The sequence below is a fragment of the Manacus candei genome, unplaced genomic scaffold (assembly GCF_025592945.1).
Source record: "Manacus candei isolate 608988 ecotype Guabito, Panama unplaced genomic scaffold, ASM2559294v1 h1tg000015l, whole genome shotgun sequence".
Lineage (NCBI taxonomy): Eukaryota > Metazoa > Chordata > Aves > Passeriformes > Pipridae > Manacus > Manacus candei.
Genome location: NW_026138063.1, coordinates 24,977,310 through 25,002,605, shown reverse-complemented (window position 1 = coordinate 25,002,605; position 25,296 = coordinate 24,977,310). Strand labels below are relative to the sequence as shown.

The 25,296-nt window shown below is 43.2% G+C and overlaps 1 protein-coding gene across 2 annotated transcripts in view; it reads left to right on the top strand.

Moving 5' to 3' along the window:
* The window catches only part of ARHGEF4 (Rho guanine nucleotide exchange factor 4), a 220,795-nt gene that overhangs the window by 147,441 nt on the left and 48,058 nt on the right, over positions 1–25,296 (top strand). For both annotated transcript variants that reach the window (XM_051781535.1, XM_051781536.1), the window contains one exon: positions 24,870–25,009. In XM_051781535.1, coding sequence (XP_051637495.1) covers positions 24,870–25,009 — 140 coding nt within the window. The remainder of the gene's footprint in view (positions 1–24,869; positions 25,010–25,296) is intronic.

The window sequence follows — 25,296 nt, the reverse complement described above, 5'->3', positions numbered from 1 at the left end:
CATTTGGTGATCTTTTTGCCCTGAAGAGACTCTTACCATTGCATTTGCACTATAAGCACAAATTTCTTCCACAAACACTGTGCAGAAATGTTTGGGTTAAAGCATCTGGAATCCTCTATCTTGCATGCTTTTCTGACAATTAATGTCAAATTGAAGATTTGGAGCTCTAGGCCCTGTATTAATGGCCCTGTCCAATTCTTTACATTCCTGGAGAGTTGTTTATGTCTATGGAGGCTAAACAGATTTGATGATTAAAGAGACTATATGTTAGCTTAAGCTGTGCAAAGAGAGAGAACTGAACTCCACCCTTCCTGAGCAGGTCTTTGGTTACTTGTGCTGAGATCAGCATGGGACTAACCTTGCCTAGGAAGAGCAATTCTTACTGAGTGGTTGAGATTTTGCTTACTCTTCTTTAAGCCATCATGTTCGGTTGATTTATTTGAACACTTGGATATAATTTTTGCTTTGATATCTGAAAAAGACTAATTAATTTCTGTATCATGACTGAAGCAAGAAATCTCCATTAGCAAGAATGGGAGGCTGGTCTAATTGTTGGTTGATACGTTTGCATTCCTATCCAAAATCAGCTAGATTTACAGGGTCATAGGTTCTGGGGATGGATTCCTCTCTGGTTGAGACACAAACCATGACTTGCATGTTACCAATAAATTTGAGGTTTTAGCCAGATTTCCTGTTCAGCTGAAATGTAAAGCAAGTCTTTTGCATCTGCCAAGATAACAGGACATTAACTGTGCCATACACGTTATAGGCTCTATAAAGTAACAGTGTTTGATGTACTTTGTTTTGGATTTCCTTAGTGTGTGTATGCTCTTGAAGGAACCCTCTCTCTTTGTTCTTACTCCCATGCTACTCCTAAGAGGAATGTTTTTATAGCCGGGATACTGAAAATCTGGAGCAATGTCAGAAAAAGAGAAAGCACAGGCTAAGAATCATCCTGACCTCAGTAATGGCCTCAGCCTGGAGCTATCTGCCACTGTTTCTCTCAAATGCCTGCTTCTGTTTCTGATTTTAAAGCTCTTTTCTGGATCCTTGGTTTGCAGGAGAGGCAAAGTCAGGATGGTGTCTCTTGATGTGTGCAATAAAGATACATATCCACAATGGGTATAAGGTTTCTGGTTTATTTACACCAAGGATTGCCACAGGAAAAACAGTTTGTTAAATTGTCTTGGAGTCTTCCGTTGTGAGCCCAAACCTTTGCACATCTAGAGTGAGGCAGCTCTAAGAACAGGCTTTCTAAGATAAATTGTGGGTTTCTTTCATCGCCTCTCCTTCCCCCAAAAAAACACAGGTGAGACTTGCAGTCTGGTTTAAACTATTTGTTCTGAATGAGGATATCAATTCCTTTAAAGTAAAACCTCCACACTTTTCTGTTACTCCGAACGTGAATGGTTCCCCAGTCTCTTGATGCATTTACTGAGTCTAGAAAAGGCTTCTCCAGAATTATTTTTTCTCTTTTATGTTTTTTTTCCTGGTTCATCCAAAGTTGCCTAAATAGTGGGGAATGGAGACAGCATAAACTCAGGGGTGCTTGAAAGCATTTTGAGTTCCCACACAATCCATATGTAGCTGAGCACGGGATCACCAGGCCACAGAGTGCCAGCTGTGGTTTGTGCAAGTCTGACGCTTGCTCAGCACCTGTGATACCTCTGGAATGGAGGGATTCAAAAACAGGGAAGTACGAGATTCCAGCTTTGAGAGCTTTCTGTGGGTTTGGGTGGAGAGAGGACTTCTTGCCAGCATGAGTCCATGAGAACAATAACATCCTGGCCTGCTGCTAGCAAACAGCATGCTGTGTGCATTAGGAAGCTTGTGATGCTCGTCCTGAACGTGACTGTTGGCAAGGCACTCGTATTCCCAAGCAAAATCAGAGGACTGTCCTGGTATGAATTACAGAGAGCTGATTCTGTGGATATTTTGAAGCACAGAAGTGTGTTCTCCTGTCATCCCACCACTTGATTTGGGGTATTGTCTTTTTCCCTGCTATTTTCTTTCTCCATTGTAATTACTGCTGGGAATGTGACCCAGGCTCACTGGCTTTGGTGTCATGCCCATTTCCTGTGCAGATAGTGGAGCAGTCAGGCATTCTGGATGGCTGCTGCTGCCTAATGAGAAAGCAAAGCTGAGAGATGCACAGCAGTGGAAGGACCATCAAATGCTGCAAACATAGCTTTTGCTTCTTTCTGCAAAGCATAAATCCAGGGGTTTGCTGCACTCTATCCTTCAGGCAAACCACATATATGGCCATTCTGCCACATGGGCTTCCTTCTGCAGCTTGAAAAAGTGCAGCCAAAATAGCAAATTTTAGTCCATTGCAAATGTATTGCAGTAGCAGTGGAGTCCTGCCAATCCCAGCCTATGCAGTGCAGGCAAGTCTGCCTTAAGAGGACAAATCCCTAAATGGCTGGGCTTTATAGCATGAATGTGAGTCCTGCTGCTGACCTACTGCTGACCTGATCAGACAATAACCAGATCAATAATAATGTAATCCTTCTGGCCAGACTTCTTGCACAGTTGCCTTTTCATTTAATCTATAGCAATAAAGCCAAGTCTTTGCTTAGGTATTTTTATTAATAGTTTTACAAGCTGTAGAAGAGTAGCCTTAGGCAAGTCTTTCCTATCTGCATGTCTCAGGACATTATAATCTGAAAGGATGCTGTCATGGCTGATAGCAGTTGTATAAGATGATTACAAAACCAAGAGAGCTTTCAGGCCTGTTTACAAAAGCCATGATATTGTGTCTTCCTCCCAGTGGTAAGAGCTCCAGGAGCTATTCTACTGGGAAGTACAGCAGGGGAATTGGCAGAAATTAATATTTAGTCCTGTCTGAGTGTGTTTGCAGGTAATGGCACAGGTGAGTTAGTGGTACAACAAAACCTACAAAAGTAAGAATGAGGAGATCTTGCTTCATTTTCAATGCTTTTACCAGCAAATGGCTTTGTCTGTCTCTGCTTTCTACTGTCAGCCTTGTATGGCAGCTTGTTCCCTTGTGTACTCCCACCTAGCAGAGGGTCTGTGTCCTTAAATTGCCTGGGAGAGTGGTGGTGTGATAAGTCTCTCTGGATGCTAGTAACACAAGGACCTATTCCAAGCTTTTTTGGGAAAAAAAATCCTGTTTCAATTTTGGAACATGCTCATGCTGAGCAAAACTTGTGCAGCAAAAAGTAATTGTTATTCTTGGAGTAAGTGGACAGCACAATTGTTTCCAAGGGCAGATTATAGACCATGACTAAGATGTGACTTCTGTAGAGCTTTGTTTTAATGACAGCATATTGCTATATATAAAAAACACATACATTGAGGTAAATTCATAGCCCTTGGCACTGGCATCTGAGAGGTTATTGCATGTTCATGTAACCAGGCAGGCACAACAATAATTTTTGAGTTGGCCTGTAAGCAGCTTTGGGATTATACTGCAAAAAGCCCTGTGATGCCTGGATTTTAAGCATTTGAATTAAACCCCAACAATTCCAGGAAGCATCTGAGTTCTTATGCTGCTGATCACTTGTCTTTCTCCTCACTAAAGACTATGTGGAAGAGAGGAAAGCTGCACTTATGGCCTGAATGGTATGAACAAGTAGAGGATTAAATTATTTTTAAAATTAGTCTGCATCTTGAGCACCCTTTTCTGGCACATAACTCCTGTTCTTTCAAAATACTACTTGCTTAAGCAAGAGAAGAAAACTGTAAACTCTTTTGAGCTCACAGTCTTCACTTGCTGTGCTTGATTATAAGGCTATACTGAAAAAGGGAATAAAGTTCAGGATAGAGGGCAAAAGAGGGCAGCTGAGGTTGTGTTTCTAGGAGCTGGGGCTGGCAGGCAGTGCTGGATTTTGCTCTGGACTGTACTGCAGCACAGTGTGAATTGGGAGCCACTTACCTGGGCTGCTGAGCTCGTGCTCACTTGTGACATGTCACTGGTTTACAAGGCACAGCTGCAAAGAAGTTTTATATGCTAAGCTGAGCAAAGGATTCACAGTTTAGCCTTTGATATTCAGTTTTGGTTTGTTGTGGACCCTGTTTTACCAGAACTTTAAATGCAATTTGGTAGTTCTTTCCTGGAAAGATCTGTGGATAGAAAACTCGAAAGTTAGTTTCTACCTGTTAAAACCCAGCACTGTGAAAGACTTCCAAGGTAGTTACACATGAGCAGATATGTCTGTGTGTGTTAGATCTTCATAGCCAAGTTGTGACAGTGACCTGTCACAACCTGGCTAATCAACTTGGCCAAAGCAGTGAATTGATGAATCCATGCTCCTTCTGGAGCTAGGTCATTCTGGGCTAACTGGGGTATTGATCCTTCCAGTCTTGAATTAAAATTTTTAAATCACCTTGTTATTCCTCATACACATGCTGTACAGCAAGGTGAGCCACTCCCTTGAATTAACAGCTTCATTCCTGACCCCAGCACAGCCTTGCTGTTCTGCTGGCTGCAAGATACCAGGTGGGATGGAGTCCAGAAAGCTGTTGTGTTTGCTGCCTGGGTGCCCTGCCCACCCTAGGATTTAGGAGAGCATTAAAATGCTGGTGCATGCCTTACTGGACTCTTAGCTGGTCCTAATTACCAGCATCAGCTGAGTGGCTCCTATTGCAGTGGCTTCAGGCCCTTGGATTCTCTGGTCTCCACAGCACAGGCATGGTACTGTCAGAACAAAGTCAACAGGCAGGTTTATTGAGAGATTAAAATAAAAACTGCAAATTGGCCAGAGCAATTTCCTATTGGTGCTTGAAGTGAGGCTGGAAGTCATGGTCCCACTGCAAGCTGCTGCTCTCGGGACAGTCGGCTGGTGAGAGGCCATGAGCTAATTGGAGCAAGACAGCATTTCCCAGGGCAGCTGCTCTGCCATTGTTTGCACAGATGAAAACCCCTCCGAACAAACCCTGCTGGTTACAGTCTTTCAAAATCCAGTGAGAGCAGTAGGCTTGAGAATGTGTTGTTCTGCTCCCTCTGACTGCGCTGCTCCCCGTTCCCCTTGGCTGGAGTCAGGCTGAGTGGGAGTATTCTGCTCAGCATGACTTACTGCCCTGAGCATTCCTTCCTCCCTGCTGTGCCCCAGTGATGCTGCACTGCAGCAGATTGTCCTAATCCCCTTCTTCCCATGTCCTCTTCCCTTTGGGGGCTGGGGGATCCAGCGTGTACCGAGGCAGCTCCCCTGACCTCAGCCTCTGCTGCAGCTTAACCCAGTGCATTAGTGCTCCTGTGATGGTATTGGACAGGGCTTGTGTTTTATCTAGAGGAGGAACTTTAACCAACACAAATAATAATATCTGATATTTTGTTGCTCATGACTGAGGGCAATTAAAAGCTAAATGTCACCCAGCAGTGTAGGCCACACTTTCCTAGTGGAAATATTACATGGTGATTTGATGGCAGCAGTTAATTAGTTTGGGCAAATGATCTCTTGCTGTGGATGTTTATCAGTGCAATCACATTTATAGTCAGGCTAACTGGGTAGAAAAAAAGGGAAGGGAAGACTCTGTCCTTTTGCATTAGGGAGAACAGATCAATGAGTGGTGTGACTCTTGCAAGACAGGGACCTGGCTCTGTGCTTTTCTTCTCGGTTCTTCGCTACACAAAATGCTCAACAGCAAGGCCATTGTCTCCTGAAGGTCACTGAGCTGCACACAATAAGAACTGACAGGTCTCTTTCCAGGATCTGCCTGAGCTGCAGTAAGTAAGTGAAAATGAGAGACATCCAGGTTCAGCAGAGCTCTCGGGAGGGGTGTTGAAAGTTCAGGCCAAAGTGGGTACCAGAGACTGTGCTTTCTGTGCTCAGTGCACATCAAGAGGCACAGTAAGAGATTTTCCAAATCGGAGTGTGACTGTGCCAGGACATGTTGTGCTGGGTTTAAAGAGCAGGTGTGTAGCTGTCTGGCACCTTTCTCAAGGAATAGCACTGAACTTCTGTGAAGAGAGCAACAGCTACTGGTGCCCAGAAACACAGTACCCTTAATTTAACTACACTGGAGCCAGTTCACGGCAGATATATTCTTGTTGCCCAATCTAGTCTAAAATCACTACATCACTCTTCTCTGTAATTTAAAATAAAGCTGACCTGAACTCCTAATGCTGTCATTTGGGTGTGCTTAGCTTTACATATGAAACAGTGTGTAGGCTGACTTGTTAAGTGTATGTGTAGTGGCTTAAAGGAAATACAGTGCATATTTTTGGGCACCACAATAAGAATGCTGTGGGATGAGTTGGAGAGGATCCAGAAGGAAGTAATGAGAGTAATCTGGGGAACACAATCAACAGAAGTTTGGATAATTTTAGGGGTGTGCAGTAGAGGAGAATGGAGGAATCTGTGAATCTTGAAATGCCTTAAAAAGGTGTTGTGAAGTGAATAATTTGTTTCTTATGTGGTGGAGAGAATTGGGGGGTAGATGGGGCTGGGAAATCTGTGGCAAACTCAGAATGGATGCTAGGAGAAGCCCTGGGAAGATTAGCTGGAGAGACTGTGAAATCTCAATCAGTGAAGGTCTTCAGAAGGAGGTTGGGAAAGCCTTTCTCAAAAACCACTGTGGCTGTTCATTCAGTTTTGGAGCAGATGGGTGGTCAAGAGGACTTCGTGAGGGTCCCTTCCAGTCTTGCCTTGTTAAGAAAAGGTCAGAATGAACACTGGGCCACCACCTACGCTTTGAGGTGCAATACAAGAAATTGGCTTCAGTGACCTCTTTATTACTACACAGTAAATAAATTTAGTTATATTCCTGTACTCTGGAAAAAGTTGGGTTAAATAATTTCTGCACAGTTAGGAGCACAGCTATGTTTTCAATATATTTATTTCCTGCTAACTTGTTATGTATTTGTAAAGGATGAAGATGACTTCACAGGTCCCCCTTTTCCACTTTCAGTGGCATGTTGTGTAAGTATTTGAGTTGTGACTGTTTGTAGACTTATTAGGGTACCTGGATGGTCCCACAGGTATTTCAAACTATGTGAGTCATGTAGGGAGGAAGTACGAGATAAAGTTTAGGTTCTAGGCAGCTTAGTACCCCCCCTCCTATAGAACTTATCTGTGGTGAGTCTCCATTCTGTTTCAAAAATGAACAAAAATCATTGCTTGTGACTAATTTAGATCTGATGGTGTTTAACTTTTTTACTGACATGATCAGTTCCTAGTATGTGGGACACAGAATGCAGAAGCCAAACATTCTCAGGGGATATTTTCAGCAGCAGTGTGCTGCTCACAGTTCATGGTACGTGCAGTTTTTGGTGGGCTGTCTCACTCACTGTAGTCCAGCAATGCTGTGCTACCTCTGTGTTTTCTTGCCTTCCTGACCCCATTCCTTCTCTAACACAGGTCAGCAACTCCTAAAAATGGTATTGCATGCCCATTGGGAATGAGAGCTCTAGATTTTGCCGAAATGCCTCCAGGCCATCTCGGCGTTGTCATTATCTCTACGTAGCTGCATTCAGCTGCACACTTGGTCATCTGGCAGCAGGGGAAGGATTGAAGGAGATCTAAATCAAATGCTGGACCGACAGAAAACTGAAGCAGACTCTCAACATCCTTCTCAATAGAACCCAGATTAAGATGTTTGTGGGGCCTGGGAATACAATTCACAAGTTGTTCTCTCAAGCCAAAATTTGCCTGTTGCTTCTCACTGGATAAATGCAATCCATTAGTCAGAGATTTAAGAGGCTTTTTCCAGTAGTTGAATTGTTTCAAACTATTTCTGGAACATATTTATGTGGCTTCATATGTTGTTTCCAAGGGCCAAATCCTCTCTTATTGCTACAGTGGAGATTAATATATATTGAGTGGCAGCAAGAAGGAATCTGCCCCTTCTACAGCATTTTAATTGTGGCTGTGGGGCTGGTATCATCCTGTAAAAGCCTACAGATGATGTACGGGTAAAGAGTATGTGGATTTGGTCAAAGATCTTGCCTTCCTTGCAGTGTTGTGGCAGTTTGAGCCACATTAGAAATCCAAAATCCAATTTCCAGGCTTCCCCCCACCCCTTCCCACAATTTATCCTAACACCGGAGAGAAACCTTCAGACCAGAGGCTTCTGAAGAGGAAGGGGGAAGTATATACATTTATTTACACAAATAAATATACTGTACAAACTAAAAGCAACTATACATATATATATTTACATTTTTGTCAGTCAGTCCTTTCAAGTCCCTCCTTTAACTACTTTAGTCCAGAAGCAGCTTTTCAAGGCTGATACTTTACACAGTCTTTGCCGTGGGAGTGTTCTGGGCTCCTGAACACTCCCCCTCACCAAGTTCTAGTTGTTTCTTGCAGTCTCTCTCCTCACGAAGTCCAAGAAGATAGCTTTGAGCCCTTGCTCCTCTGCTGCTGTGTGATCTCTCCCTCTCGTACCTCGGTTCTGTGGCTGCTGCAGTGCAGTTCAGCTTATCAAGTGTCTGTGTCCTGGACTGTTGATTTCTCCTCGGGTTTTCGGCTGTCCTGTGTTTTAGATCACGGCACAGACATCCCCCGGGCCCCCCTCTCTCTCTCTGGGGTCCGTCTCCAGTTCTTGCCTGGGATTTCCTCCCCAGCAATGGAGCCTCCTCGGCCCGTCCTGGCTCTGCTGCAGTGCTGAGCCCTCACATCCACTCTCTAAAGAGCCAGAGGGAAAACCAGCCCTGCTCTGCTGCAGTGCTGAGCCCTCACATCCACTCTCTAAAGAGCCAGAGGGAAAACCAGCCCTGCTCTGCTGCAGTGCTGAGCCCTCACATCCACTCTCTAAAGAGCCAGAGGGAAAACCAGCCCTGCTCTGCTGCAGTGCTGAGCCCTCACATCCACTCTCTAAAGAGCCAGAGGGAAAACCAGCCCTGCTCTGCGGCCTGGCTGCACAGGGGGGGAGGAGAAGAGGGCCTGGCCGCAGGGCCTGCCTCTCTCTCTCCCACTTACCATTGTTTGTGAGTCTCATCCCTCACAAACATGCTCTCATTCCAGTGCTGTCTCCAGCTCTGGCCTAGGCAGAGTTAGGGGGGCTGCAGGGCTCCCCTCTTCCCCCTGGAGGGGCAGAGAAGGAGCCCAGCCACCCCCTGGCCTTCAACACCTACACACAGCAGACACCAACAGCAAAACAACCCAGACAGAGCTGCCAACAGCTTCTGGGGCTGTGATATGTGATTGTGAGCAGAAGCGAACAACGTGGACAGTGACTGGCTCTCCAGGGAACACTGTCCTGGCACCCAGTCACCTCTGAGCCCCCCAGCCTCTCAGGGGGGCCAATTTCAAATTATGACAAGTGTTTAACCAGTGATTCTGAGAAGGAAAGGTGGCAGATTAGGAGAAATTTTAGAATATCCTGAGTTCAGATATAGTATTTGTACTTTTAGGAGTTGGGGTTTTTTTTCTTAATAAATTGAGTAAATGGAATAGAAAGATGAGGAGTGGCACATTCAAAGGTTTGTACTGTGCTGCACTGCACTAACAATGTATTTAGAAAATATTCTGCCCTGACAATATGCTGGAAGATGGATCCTTCCTCATCAGGAGGGAAAGGAACTTTGAATCATGAGGGTATTAGAGAGGGACAATCATGGATGGAAGGGGTATAGGCTGAGTACAAATTTTAGAGCTCCTTCTTAAAAGCAGAAGATAATTTTCTGTTTGTAGATGTGCCTTAGTGTGGGAAAGGAAAATGATGTAACTCTAGTGATTTGGAGTAAACCAGTACTGTGATACTCAGGGCTCTTTCTTTGCTTGCCTTCCTATTCAACTTGGTCTAGCTCTGCTTTTTCCATATAACACAGAGAAAAGTGAGATCACTGAGGGTATGAGTAATAACAGCCTCACTCACTGATGCTGTATGTATAAATTAGTAACTGGGGGGAAAAATGTTTTGCATTATGGGTCCTTTTTGGGCAAGAAAAATCTGTTCAGGATATGAAGCAGCCCAATCCCTCCCTCCCCTTTGCTTGCTAATATTTGATAAAGTTGCTGCTGCTGCTCTCTTTCTGCTGGAAGACAGGGTGGTCAGCTGTGAGCCCACTGAGCAGTCCTGCATGATTCCTTCTCTTGCTGTTGACTCCTGGTGTGATCTCACCTTTATGGTGCCTTAGGGATAGTGTCTGCTCTGGGCTCTCTTTGCACACTGTGTGATTCTGACTTTTGTTGTTGACTGTGGAAATATCTGGAATTTTAATGTGAGAATTTTTTTTACCTAAAACTCCTATTTTCAGGTAATCAATTCTGTGACCGTGCTGAAGATGTTGATTTTTGTGCCTAGCAAAATATTGACAGGAGACTGAATTAGATGCAGATTTCTCCTTTCCCTGCAGTTGTTTTCCAAAGGGAGATCTAATTGTGATTATTCTGAGGAACAAACTGAGGAACTAGCATCAATTGTGGTGAGATTGAGTTCACACTATTTCCATTCCCCAAAAGGGAAAGGAAAATAGTTGTCAAGCCAAGAATTCATCCTCACACAGACCAAACTCATCTCTCCTGGGTTTGGCAGATTTCACTGGTTCTGGCAATAGCCAGGGACAGGAGAATCAAATATGTTCTGTACACAGCCATGCCTCAGCACTGTCACCAGCAGCATAGAAGCCTTCTCCTCACAATGTCCAGGTCAGTTCTTCAGCTGCCATCATTTTGGACCTGAGAAAACCTACCAATTTCTTCATCAACCCCAGTTTCTTTTACCGGTCTCAGAACCCATTTTTCAAAACAGTATCATCTTGATAATATGCTTCTCTGCCTCCTAAAAGGCTAGATTAAACTGAAGTTGGCTAAAAAGTGATGCTGCAGATTTAGTGGTGGAGCCATTGGAACTGTGATGATCCATGACTACAGTATTTGGGTACCAGAAGTTCCTGGATTTTGGGTTTTAGTACCCAAGCCCTCTCTGAAGTGACAATTCACACCTTTGGTGATTCCAACCACTGCAGAATGTGATGAGAAATGATGGGGACAAGTGAAATATTCACAGATTGTGCCAACAATATTGCTTTCACCTCAGCCAACATCTGGGAGGGCCAACATCAAAGGACGCTATTTTGTTGCTTTAGAGTACTAATTAGAATAGAGGTACTAATTATACTTTTCATCATCTCTCTGTTACTACCTTGTCTAGTTGTGAATTCATCTGTTCTTGTTTTCTTGTTCAATCTGTTCACCATTGAAAGAGAGATGTGCACATGGGGAGCGTTTTTCTTTCCCCTCTCAGAGAGCTCTCTAAGCTTTATCAGGCTGGAAATGCCACACTATATTGAAATCAGGCAAGTACCGTCGTGTCTGTTCTGACTGGTTTGCTGTTGACATTTTTGAGATTATGCAGCAAAGGATCTGTGCAGTTTGTTGTAGAGAAAGAGCTCAAACCTTTAAGGTTACTGTGAGGTTAGTAATGAAAACTCAGACAGCTCAGAAAATGTGTCCTGGGATCGATTGGAGGCAGTGCTGTGTACAGAGCAATTATTCCCAAGAACGGCAATTTCCAGTTCAAACAAGCTCAGCCTGTATTTACAGCAAAGGGGTACTGGAGTCAAGGGGATTGTTTAACTTCTGATACACTTTGATGACATTTGCTACGTTTTCAGCAGGAAAGATAAGCAGACGCCAGGAACAGAGTCTAGAAATGGCAGTTTCCTGCCCTCAGTGGAATTGCACCTGCTGAGTTCAGAAAGGGACTCCAAAGGGGAAAAACGTCCCATTTTCGGAGGCTGTCCTTTACATTTGTGTTTGAAAGGAAAGAAGGCAGACAGAAATGTAATTAATCAAGGTGTGAGGAAACAGGATTGTGAAGAGATTTATATACATCACCTGCACGTATAATGGCTCTGCTAGCTGCAGGATGGCCTCCTTGGAGGGGCTGCTGGCTAACACAGTGGGATTTAGAGCTCTACAAAGCTGAGGCCAGTGAAGGTGGGGAGGTTGCAACAGGGTGATGTGGGTCCCTATTTCCCTCATCTTTTGGTTTTGTTCAGAAGAAAGAAGGGGAGAACCGAGGATCAACACATTTTGTTGATAATAACAAAAAGCCAGTTTGTAAAGATCTGTGAGTTTGCTTTGGGCTAGTTTGTGAGTAGAAGGGGCAACACCGGAATGGCTGAAGAGTATCCTCTGCACTTGTCTGCCAGGTCCTGCGGAGGCCTGCAGTTGCCAGCAGTGCTGGCCATCCCCAGCCGGGGTAGGGGCTGAGGTGTGTTAATCACGTTGCTCTCCCAGGCGCTCACAAAGGCGCTGCATTGCGGCATCCCCCCAAGTCAGGCTGACACGGAGCGCTGCAGTTCAGCCACACGCTGGGAATGCAGCATGCCCAGCACCAAAGGGATGTGCCTGGAATATCTGCCAGGGCTGCACCCAAATGGCCCTCTGGACTCAAAATGCATCCTAAATTTTGTCATGAATTTTAACAGCATGCTAAACTTCCATGATCCCCAGCATGTGCTATCTGCTTCACTCTGTGATTTTAATCACTAGAATAATTCTCTTTTAAATCTCCTTTAGAATAAATCAACAAGACTCTCACTATTCTCATCTGTCCTTGAACTCTGGATTTTGCAGAAACTGAGAAGCACTAGACCAATGTTTCCCATGGCTGCTTTTGGGGAGAAATCAGTGCCTGTTAAGATGAGGCACTGCAGACCTGACTGGTGTGCAGAGCAGTCCCACGCCGTGTGTGCCTTGCCCTGCTGGGGTTTCCCTCCTCTTGGTCTCTCCAGGTCGCTCTTTACACACCCCGTACTTGTCAAGTAAAACAAATGGTTTTGGTACTGAGAGCACTGGCCACTGTCAAAGCAAAGATGGATGGCTTTCCAGGCTGGACAGGCATCTTCTGGGAATTCGTTTTAGAGGTGGTTTGTTTTTTTGTTTTCATATTGGAGGAAGAAATTTATATCTTTTGACAGTAGTCTCCTGGGGGCCTCTTTCCTTTATTGATACTTCAGTGTTGCCCTTTGATGTAATAATCCTGCATTACATAGGCTGTCACTCAGAAATGTTGAAGTTGGGCTTCTGGTGCAGGGGAATACCACCAAAGCTGAAAATAGTTATTTAAATTTACAAGACAGAGACAAGAGCTATACCTTAACTTAAAAGATGTTCCTGCACAGAACCATTCACAATGAATATGAAAATAAACCGGGAGCTTGGTTTCACAGAAATATAATCTAAAGTGACGGATTTTGTGTTTACATTTCATCCAGTCAACTTAAAATGCACAGATACTTACACATAGCCTTTTCATTGCAATTTTAAATATACCTCAACCACATCATGCTCTGTAGCAGTTTTCCGTTTGGGGAAAATAATATTTTTATAAATATGGGAAGATTGTTTTTGTTTTCCTTGAAACTTCATTTTGAAATGGAATAAGGATACTAAGATACCAGAACATGGGAATTTTGTGTTGCTTTGTTCAAAACATAAAATTTTGATCTATGAGAGTAAAGCTCAGGCAAAAACTCAGCTGCAAAAATAGAGAAATCAGCTTGGTTAAATCGTCAGGCAAAGGAGAAACTGGATGCCTAGATTGGTCATCCTAAATGAACATGCATCAGGCATAAGACCTTTGGAAAATAAGGTTAATTTAAATTTGACTTCTAAATTAGCAAGTTGTTGCTGGAAGAATTCCTTCACCATTTGCTTTAGTTCTGAGGCACAGTGATTTTTTTTTTAGACACTGAAGGACGAAGTCACTGTGTAACCAGTAAACCACAGCACTCCCTCCAGTGTATCTGAGACTTAAGGTAATCCTGTACACTGAGCACTCCTAAAGCTTGGTGGCAAGGGGCTTGGGTTCCTTTTTTCTTTTCCCTGCCCCTCAGTCAGACCTCTCCAGTGTCACTGGAGAGAAGTCTGGAAAATTGGACCATGTTTCTGAAATTGTGAATCTGGAGCAAGTTATTTTATTTTATTTTTTAGCTGCTTTGGAAAAGCTGAGGGTTGACAAATGATAAATGTACAGTTTCTGTTCAAAAACAAAGTATTGTCCTATCAAAACTGGTGGCATATGGGATCTACATAAGAATCAATTAGTAAATGGAAACAGTAACAGTGGCACTGTGGAATTATATGTTTTATATTTTGGCTAAACACACTAAAGATCATATTTGACATACCTGCCTTTAAGTGAAAAGATTATTGTGCTTGTTTCATGAGCTCGAACAAATGATAAAGAACTGAAGGTTTGTTGACCAGTGCAATGCACTAAAACACACAGAGACTTGCTCTGGAAAGGACTGGCCTTGTTTTAGCCTGGGTTGATTTTGCAAACAAGTTACACCACTGCTGTAAAATTTGCAACAATGATTTTGAGTGCTGCAGCCATTCCTCTGGAAGAGTGTCCTTTTCTGATATGAGCCTTAGGTACAGCTGCATTTGGCTGAATGCTGTATGTCCTGGCCAAAAGAAGGATGGACTTGCTTTAGGTAATTTCACTTCTGAAAAGATTTCTTCTTCTCTTACCTTTCTAAGAGACCTTGTTCAGCTTTTGTTAATTAATATTGAGATTATATTTGCCACCTAATTTTGCCATCTCCAGCTGGGGATGGGTTCAACTTTTAAATTAGTTTTCAAAGCTTCCAAAATGTTCTGTGTTGCTTCCACTGATCTGTAAGTGGTAACGTGTCATTTGGCATTCATAGTTCAAAATGCACACTTAGCATCTCAGGCTCACAGTTTGCTGAAATGCTGATCTTATCAATTCTGCTTTTCTGATTTCCTTGTTGAAGCCCACAGGAAACATCCTAAGTGATGAATTTAACTATTAAAGGCACCCTGACCAATGTGACCTTGACAGAATGCTTTCTCTATTTAAAAGGTTGATTAATAATGGCTTTGAATTGAATACTTGATATATTTCAAGAAGAATAATGTTTTCCTTGGAGGAGTTTTTTTGCTGTAGGGTGAGATTGCATCGGTCACATCCAGCAACAATTCAGACCTGGAGCTGAAGGTTGTGAAAACACTCTGAAATAAGGTACCTTCTCACACCAGTTCACATTTTATTGAACATGAAGTCTCCTTTTGTCCCTGTGATATTTGAAAATTTATTGAGTGGCATCAATCAATAGGTCCAGTATCTTGAGCATAATTCCTTACATTTGATTTGCAGTAATATATCCTATTTGCACCCTCAGGGAGCAAACACTTCACACGGGACAGCTCTGTTCCTGCTCCAGTAAGAACAGTGTCAAATGTATAAAGCTGTAAGGCCTGTCCTTCTGTATAGTTCCTATGAATATTGCCATCCATTCCCAATCTGAAGTTATTTTGGTGCAAAGTCTTTCACATATATGACATATATCAGGGAAGTCTGGAGTCCCTGAGGAGGAGGGGTAGTGAGGGCTGACTGGTGTGGGGCCTGCAGCTGGATCTGGTGTGAAGCACACTCCAGCCAAGCAATGAGGGCAGGAGACTCTCATCCAGGTCACCCCTGTGTTCCAACCTTCTTTCATTGCTTTGTAGAGCTGGTCTTCAACACAGCCACTGAATATTAAAGCCAGTCAGTCCTGGACTCCAGCAGCAAAGTTTACACTGACAAAGCAGTAAATATGCAATGTCTGAGTGGGTTTGAAATGTCCACCTTGTCTCTGTCCCTGAGGTCCCTCTAAACTGAGCTGACCTGGTGCCCTGCTGTTGTGCACCCATCTTCCAGTGGAGATGCTCCCGTGTCTTTGTCTATTCACAATATAAAGACTGGATTACACTTGCCCATGTCCTGTAGCTTGCTCAGAGCTGATCTCTCAAATCTGTTCTGAATAACACCAAAGAATCCCCCTGACTAACTCAGAGCCTGATTTTGACTCCTTTGTTTGTGCAGTATTGCGTGATTCAAACGTATGCTCAAAGAGCCTCATCCCTTAGCTATTGTGGCTGTTGTAGTTAAATAATATTAATCCTTGATTTTCTGTTTTCCCTTCAGAAATATATGGTAGTTTGATCTCAGGGATTTTCTTAGAACTCAGATTAAAAAATAAACTGGGACAGAGGGATTTCCTAAAGGTAAAGCAGTTTTAGCAGTATTTTTAATGAAAAGACTGCATCCCCATCATGAAACTAGAAGATGTGTTGTGTGTTACATGAAGACTGGTCATTCAAAATAATGTCAACAAAACAATCTTGCTGCCCCTTGAGACTTGCACTTGATAATGCACAAGAGCAATTGAAAGTCTTCTCGTGGCATTCATTTTTAATTACTTCTGTGGTCCAAGGTCACAGATATAAGCCACTTGTCAGCCTGGATAGCTTCACAAAGATAAAGACTAGATTTATGGCATTATGCAGAATTCTGGGAAAAAAACAAAGGTCACATTTTTCAAATTTAAGTGTTCGAAGTTAGCCTCTTAAATCCATCTTCAGACACTTAGATAAACAGGCTGCTTTTCACAAGTGCCAGGCAGTGGCTCTTTGTGCTGACTGTGCTGGAAACAGCCCGTGCCCAGTGCATCTGTGTCACCAATCAGCCTGGTTAAACTGGCTTTGGGCTTGCAGGCCTCCTTTAGGCTCTGGAGTTAGTTTTGCTCTAACCAAAGGTGGCTGCATTGTCAAGGCTTTAAATTATTATGAAAGCAATTCTTCATTTTTAGTCATTCCAGTTATAAAGTGGATTATGCTGCTATAAGAAAGACTCATGTCTGTCTTTTTCCATGCAAAGTTGGCATGACCGAGTGCAACATTTTATAGACTTTCGTGATATGAATTGTTTTACATCCTAGTGACAATTCTTCATAAAAATGATCTTAACCATTCTTTACAGTGTGGTCTTTTCCAGGCCAGTAGCTAAAGCTTAGAGTATAGGGGAATTTTCTTGTTTCTAGACTGTGACTTAAGACTGAAGAAAACTATTTGCTTTTTTGCAACAAAATCTTTAGCAAAGACTCAGCTTCAGAGCTGTTGATCTTCTGAGGGTGAGCTTGAATGTAAAGACATTAAAAGCACAGAATCTTTGGAAATATAAATCAACTGGAATTTCCTACAATGTGTTTGAATTCTTTCCTTTGTTTAATAAAGTAACAGGTACAAGAAAGGAGGCTCTGTGAGAGCCCACCAGAACTTGGGTTTCTAACACTCTTCAGGGAGTGTTCTTAGGAAGTTGTTTCAGAGGTGAAAAAAACATCATGGCTAAATCAATATAATTAAAACAGACAAGGGCAGCGTGAGATCTGGGACACAACCACACTTGCATTAAGAAAACTCCATTTAAATCCTTGGAAAGTAGCTGCAGAAGTAGGAGGAATAACAATTCCTCAGAGAATGGCGGAATGTTTTCCATTCAAAGTCTTCTTTTGAGGACTGGTGATGACTAGAAGTATTGGTTTTGTCTGAAGTCTTTGAGGCTCTTTTGTATTTTTTTTTTCTGGAGGAGAAAAACAAGATTCAAACACAGACTTTGGGGGATGCTTGAGGATGCACCAGGGCTTTGGTTCAGATGAACCTCAGATTAAGTGAAGGCAGAGCAGTAAGACAGTGGCTCTTTTGTTTGTGTGTTCCCACAGGCAAGTTTCATACATTTGTGCAAGGAAAAGATGAGAGAAACCCAAAGGAAACTTTAGGAGGGATACCACATGTAACCATGCACTGAAGTAGTGGCAGGTGGTGTGATCGTATAGGGGAACCCGTGGGAATAATCTTTAAAGAAAACAGTGTGTCTCTTTTTGCCAGGTTGCTGATCTTCCAACCTGTGGGATATGCCTACAAGGTTTTGAAAATCTGAAGCATTCATCTGGAGCAGATGCTCTCCTAAAAACAAACAGATAAAACAAATAAATGCCTGAAATGTTATTGACAAAATCTTGTCCAATCCATGTTTGTCAGGGTTGTCAGCTGCACTAACACTCTTTGATGTTGCTTTACCTCCTATGTTTGCTGAAGTAGGTGTTGCCCACTGTAAATAACTATTGTTCTGGTTTCCTGGCTCATTTGCTTGAATTTCCTCAGTTTTTGTTGCACTTCTGGGTAAGAATGAGTGGATGTGGACACATGGCTGTGGTATTTTCATCTTTGCAGGTGAGCTAAAAGCTCCCCTGAGGACACTGCTGATCTGAATGGACTCTGAGCACGCCCTCCAGGCAGTGTCAGATGTGTTGTGCCCAAACCAGCAGCCTGTCAGTATTTTGGGACTCAGTTGTCTGATGAAGGGGCAGCTTTGCTGTTGGTGGTGCTGGTGTTTGCTTCAAGGGAGGGCAGTTTGTTCTGGGTTTGATTTTTACTTCCAGACATAGCAGGCACAGGGCTAAGCTGCAGAGCTAAATGGACAGGTGAAAATTCAACATGAGTTTGGAATGTCAGTGTTTGTTACCTGTTACAAACAGGAAAAGCAACCATTTTAGTATTCCACAGAGGAAACGTTCAAAAAATTATGATGGATGGTTTCATCTAGACAACCCCTAACTCCCCCCTCCTCCAACTCCTTTAAATAGCAGCTACTTCAATGAATAAGGCTACTTGTTGGGACAGTAAATGATGTGCCAGGTATTCCAACCTGTTTATCCTACCAAGGATATGGTAAAGAACGTGCCTGGACACCAGAAGGGATTTGTGTGCTAGTTTTGATTGCTAAGATTGATTTAATGTTTAGATTGTGATAGGGCTTAAAGGACTGAACTAGAAGTGGTCCCCATGTCCAGACATAAAGTAAACAGCATTTCCAGAGACATTCACCTGAAAAATGAGAGCAAACACGTCAGTATGGATGAGTAATCAAACATGAGTAAATAAACAACAAATAGGTGGAGCAGGAGGACGTGCCTGCTGTTTTCCAAGTCAGTAGCTGTGATGGGAATGTGGCCAGTGAATTAATAGTTTGTGTGCAGTACAACAGAAGGATTTTTAAACAAAGGATTAGGCTTTAGATCAAAAAAGTATATTTATGTGACTTCCTATCTGTTTTCCCCGTTATTTCCACTCTTCTTCCAAACTATTTAAATTGCTCCCCCTCTCCCAGTTGTACCATCATTCCACCAGCCAGGAAGGGGCTGGGGGCAGCTCTGCCCCGTGCCTGCCAGGGCAAAGCGGGCCAAGCTGCCAGAGCAGCAAGTGGTGACGTGGGAGTCGGAGCTGCAGAGCCGTTCATAATCCACATCTCTCTTCCCCATAATTATCTCTGCTACCCGAGAGAGCTGAGAACTCCCTTAAGCCTCCCTGCAAGTCATTTAGATTCTAATTGGGATTTAAAAACTCTTGAAACCTGAGTGGGTGGCTCAGTGCATTATTGCTGATGAATGTTACCCTGGGTGATGTGCCCAGCAGACCCACAGAGGACCTGTGCTCAGCTTTCCAGTGAAGAGCTGTCCTTTTTGTTTTCAAGAACAGATTTGCTCTTTACCTCAGCTAATTAGGAACTGGTTTCATTCACAACAGCAATTCTGTTTGTGGCATTATACCAAAATGTTAATTTAATTTTGTTATGTAGAATGTTTTCTCTTCTTAATGTTCCTTTAAAATGGAGGTGGTGAAGCTTGCTTTCTCCCCTGAAATATTTTCTGTCTCTCCTTCCTGGGCTGTGATTTCTTCCTCAGAGTTTATTTTAACACAGTTTCATTACCTTCTCAGAAATGTCATCGTGAGGACCTTAGCTTGCTTTTGAAGGACCATATCTGCGGGGTTTTTTTGATTTATTTTGTTGGGGTTTTGTCTCCTCATGAAGCTCATCCTAACTGGTCATTGTTCCCATGTTGCTAATTCCTTGTCAGACTTCCCTCTTCTTGTTAAACTGGCCCACAACCATAAGCAGAGTGATGAGAGAGGGTCCATCAGCACAGTAAGAGCTGGAGAATTGCACTGCTGGGGCAGAAGTGGGATGACATCACTCTGATGGATTTTACTGTGGCAGCTGCATAGGGACCTCTGTATATCTGATAAATGAAGTACATAATTGAGAACAGGACTTGATGGAGACTGCAGCACTTTTGTGGCAGCTATTTCTAAGGGAGACAAGGGTTTAGCAGTCCAGGATGGGTGAAGAGGAGGGTAGAGGGGCCCTTTTCACATGGCAGTGTAGTCTGGGTTTGGTTCCCCACCCCACACACTCCCTTTACTTGTTTATCATCTTCAGTCTCCTGAAGTACTTCCTTCAGCAGCTGCACTGCGCTTTCCTGTGGGCGCTGCACACAACCACAGCAATCTGTGCTCAGTGAGGCAGAGGGGATGATGTTGTTAGCTCTGAATTAATTTGCTCTGTGAGTGTAAATCAGGCTTCCACTATTATTTTACTGAATTATTTTAAATGTAAATGCTACAGAGACAAATGAAATGGGTGAATGTGGTACTGAAAAAAACACACTTGAAAGAGATAATTCAAATACACAAAAGTTGTTCCTCTTGTCAATATAATGTGCTTTTAATAAACTACAAATGCTCTTGGCTTTTCAAGCTGTCCCTAATCATCAGGGGTTCCTTACCCCTAAAAGCTGTAAACTGTAAGTCAAATGAAAACAGATAAGCAACATTTTAGGAAAATGCCTCTAGCCCATTTTCCTTCAGTCCTGGGTCAGGCTTCTGACCTAGACACGTCTGGAGCTCCTCGCCAGCGGGGAGCTGCCGGGGTTTATTCCAGCTGAGACAGAAACCTCTGTGACTTTGAGAGAGCTCTGTTAAAAGTCTGGGACTGTAGTGTCCAGCTCCTCTGAGGAAACTGGTCCAGAAATTTATTCTGTGCTTCTGCAGAACACTTTTCTTTAACTTTTTTTTTTTGGTGGAGGTAGCTGTATAGGGGGTTTGGAGGTTATTTTGGTTTGGTTTGTTGGTTGGTTTTTTTTCAACAACAACTTGTGTTCACTAATTCCTGGCATTTGGAATGTATGAAGCAGGTCCATCCTTTGACAGAGGAGCACAGACATATCAAACCTGTAGTAGGTGACACTAGTCTTAACTGAACTCTGGACTATGGTTAACACTTGTTTTCTGAGACCTTCAGTAGAACATCTAATCCCAACTTCTTTTGGCTTCCCACTAGTTTGACGAACAACACAAAACCTCTTCTCCCTTCTTTCCCCTCCCTGCCATCTCTGTTGGTCATGAAGATCGAGGCTGTCCAGATGTTTTGCTCCTCAGTGTCAGAGAGGCTTTTTTGTGGCTCCCGAGAGTAAAAATCCTACTGTACAGGCAGCTGCCTTTGAATTATCCCAACGTACCTCTAAGCAGGGAGCAGCTGCAGGCCACTGGCTGGGGTGGCAATGAGTTGTACAGCTGTGGCTTGTCCCTCACTGCAGGCACAGAGTGCTGTTCTGTGTGAAGCCAGGGCTGGTAACAGCTCCAGTGGCTTTCTGATGGGATGGAGAGCTCTGTCACTGTTCTTTTAGAGTTGCTTGGCACCACCTTTCAGCAAGATGGGGGCACAAGCTGAGCCCCGCCAGGAACCTTCCCACTGCTGCCTGCTTATACCTGCATCCCAAAGCCTGCAGGAAGGTGTCAGGGGGAACCCATACACCTCCTTCTCCTGGACACCTTGATCAAGCTTCATTAAATTTGTATAGAGCTCTTCCCTTTTGTTTTTGTGACTGTCCTTGCGCGTAGCCTAAGTGCTGTCTGCTCAGGCACTTGGACTCAGACAACCAGGGCCAGGTGCTGGTTTCAGTGCCATGTTTTGTATGAGTTTTGCTGCTTCGTACTTCAAGATATTTCTTCATGGAGTCAGTTCTTGACACCTTATTATCTGTATGGATGCATAAAAAAGGGTTCATGTGTCATTCTTTCAGGGGCCGCTATTGCTAGAATTATCCATCTGCTTTTGTAGTGTAATGACATAAATCCTGAGCTTGAGCTTGGACTAACAATAGTATAAAGCAGAGTTTTAATACTTGTACAGAAGGTTGTTGTACTAAATGTTAGTGATGTGCCTTCCTTCTGCTCCTGTCTATGGAATTTGTTGCCACAATTAGTGAAATCTATCAGGACAGAGGTATGAAATATGGAGAAGTCTGCCTGAGCTAATTGATACATGGCTTTACTTTTTGACAGAACATTGTTCCTTGGTGTTGCCTGATTGGCAGGGACAGGTCAGAGCAGTTTCAGAGGGACATGGAGAGGCCAGACGTGACTGTACCAATGGATTTCAGTGTTAAACAGAGATGGGGAAGGAATGAGGGATCAGGGTCAGCTGCTGTGCAGTTTAATAGCAGCCTGTCCACCCAGTGCTGTGCTCTTGAGGAAGCTGATAGACTATTTCAGAAATCTCTGCTAACTTGTCTTTTGAGATTTTTGTATAGTGCTTGCTTCTCTTCTACTTGACCTAGTTTATGCTGTGCATGTTAAGTCAGTACCTATGTTAAAAGCCTTCATTCTCCTACTTCCTTGATGGTTTTCTAGTGCATTGGGTCACCATTCCAGACTACTGTTTTATTTATTTATATCTCTGTGGTCATGTCTTTCATGTCAGCTGCTACAGGACAAATTCTTATTTTTCACTAGTTTAATTCTTCCCTGCAGCATTAGTTAGTTTGGGAAAATGTGTAATGGCTACCTCGGGCCACTCTGCTTCAAGGTTTGAGAGCTTCCTCCTGCCTGTGAACTGTGTTTTTGGTGCAGTATGTTCATCAGGACTTTTCTGTCAGGAAAACTAATCCTAAATGCAGTAGCAGGTTTTGAGACTGCAGAGAATTGATGAGCTTGGTAAGATCAGAGAAGAAAAACAGATCTCTAGTAAAAGCAGGCACAGCTTTCAAGGCACTTAGCAGAGGTACACAGCATTTTAAGTAACACAGATAAATATCTCCCTGGAGCTTTTGCTTTTTCATCTAAGCACTGACCAGAGAACAAATAGGAAAATGTGGGGGCAAAAAAACAAAAAAAGCTTTAAAGATGTCAATGAACATTTTTCAAGCTGAAAATTACTGTTAGCAGTGAAAATAGCAAAAGATGCATAAGGCAAAAGTAATGAAGCCATGTGTAAAATAAGGGAAAAGCATAAGACCAAAGATTGCAAAGGAAGTTTTGAATTAAGTGACTGCTGACTTCCTTCTTATAAATGATTTATTTTTATTTGTTTTTGAAAAACATTTCTCATTTGTTTCTCTTGCTGCACTAACACACTGAAATTTGTTCATTACTATCAGACAAATGTTTTTTAGACAGTGTATGAGGAAAAAGTGATACTTCAATGGTCTTTAAAAACATAAATTTAAGTGCAAACCATGGTAACTCTGCGTAAAATTATAATATCAGTGGCATTTCAGCTGGTTTTGAGTTTTATATTAATGGACCTGGTCTTAGCCCCAGAACTGCTTTATATGCAATCTATACTACTGGCACATATTCAGTACAGAACTTCTGTATAATGAATGATGTGATGTGTCAGAGCAAAGCTAGGAGAATGCTTCATTTTTTGTGTGAAATGTCACTTAAAGTTGAATGGTTGGGTAGTTCCACACTTGCACAGAAAATTCTGCTTTAATCATAAGCTCATATGTCCTGAATTGCCATCAACAGTGAGTGGAGTTCCAGGTTTAGACAATGAATCCATCTTTGCTGTGTTGTGTGTATTTACTGAATTCAAAACATAAATAGGCAAGTATTTAGTTTAAAAATAGCTCATACTCATCATTTTGATGTCAAGTTACTGCACTGAACTGAGAGCTGCTACACTGAATTTACACCTCACTGTTTTACAAGTAGTCGGATGGCACAGCCTTAGCAACCCATCCCATGTACTGAAAGCTTTGATGAGAATGAGCTTAGCAGGTCTGGCTGTAACCTCTGAGAGCAGTTTATTCTGTATTACTGAGGAGCTTTGCTTTCAGATAATAATAAGATAATGAATCATTAGCCCCTTTTTTTTGGCCCATTGGCACAATTAGGTTCAAGAGATGCACTTGCACTGTGGAACGAAATTAGGGCTCAAGAGCAGGTTTGTGTGTCCCCAGACTGACTAGTGCTTTTCCTATCCAAGCTCTACAAGGTCAAGCTCAAAGTGTTTTTTTCCACCTGTTCTGCAAGAATTTTGGGTGTGACATAGTGTGTAACTTGGACAGCAAAGACTGTCATCAGGAGTGCTGATAACATCTGTTTTCACTTCATCTTCAATCTTTGTCATGAAAACTGTTGCCCCAGCAGTTCCTAATCCAGATGAATGTCAGCAAATGTTTTCTTTAATCACTGACATTTTTCAGATTTTGAGAACAGAAAGTTTATGCTCAGTTACCTGCCCAGGGATGGGAAGAATGATTGGTCTACATAACACTGAAGGGTATTTGCTAATACCTTGAGGAGACTTCAGGAAAAAGTTCCTGGCTGTGCAACAGATGAAGTGCCATTTTCTTCTGTTCAAGGAGCATAAATGCCATAATTTTACATCTCTCAGGCTTGTACTTATATCTTGAGACTTCAGTGCTTGTTCTAGCTACAGATCGTGAACCCTCCATTACCTGTAGCTTGTTCGGGGCTGTGCTGAGCAGAATGGCCCTCCTGTGGTAACAATGGATAATTCCGGAGCAAACACCCTTTAGGCAACAGAAATGCATGAATATTTTTCCCAAAGGGTGAGAGCTTCTTTGGCCTGATGAGATTTGGTAAATCATAATCCTCACAGTGGCAGACATGAGTTTGTTACCTAGTCAAGTTTCTTGTCAACACGCCAATGTCCTAATGAAATCACATTTGTGTCATCATTGCCCTGTGCCTTTTTTCAGACCCTGTTTTCTTAGTCTTCCTCAATCTTTTCTTTGCAACATGCAACAGTTGTTGAATTATTTTAAATCACACTCTCCACTCTACAAAAAGACGCAACCGTTTATGGTAACAAAACACGAATGGAGAAAAATTCTTGGGAAAAAAGGGGAATGCATGGGGCTGGAATTGTGCCCTGAAATCATTGATATGGTTTCCTTGTTTTTTTCCCCCCTGTGCTGTGTCACAGTGCCCCTCACCCCAATAAGCTCACACCATTGGGGCAGTGCTGCTGGGGGTCTGGTGCTCCACCCCAACGTGTCCGTGTTGTTGTTGCAGTGATCGCTGACGGGGCCCTGGATAAGACGGCTCTGACGGACGATGTGGGAAGCGAGGAGGACCTGTACGAGGATTTCCGGAGCTCCAACCACCGCTACGGCCACCCCGGGGGCGGCGGGGAGCAACTGGCCATCAACGAGGTACGGGGCTGCGGGGTTTCTCCCGGGCAGGACAAGGATGGATGCTGGTTCTGGGTGTTAACCACAGGACAGGTCAACAGCCTGACTGGTAATGGCAAAGTGGACGGGGCTTCCAGGGCCATTTACTGTGGGAACCACTTACATCTGGGTAGCAGCAGGGACTGTGCCTTCCATCGGGGTGCTCTTCCTGAGGGAAAGGAGGGTCACAGGTGACTCTCCTCTTGGGTGTTTTTGGATGAGAAGTTTTAAACCACTGATGAGCAGCCCAGCCAGAGCTGGTGTGACAC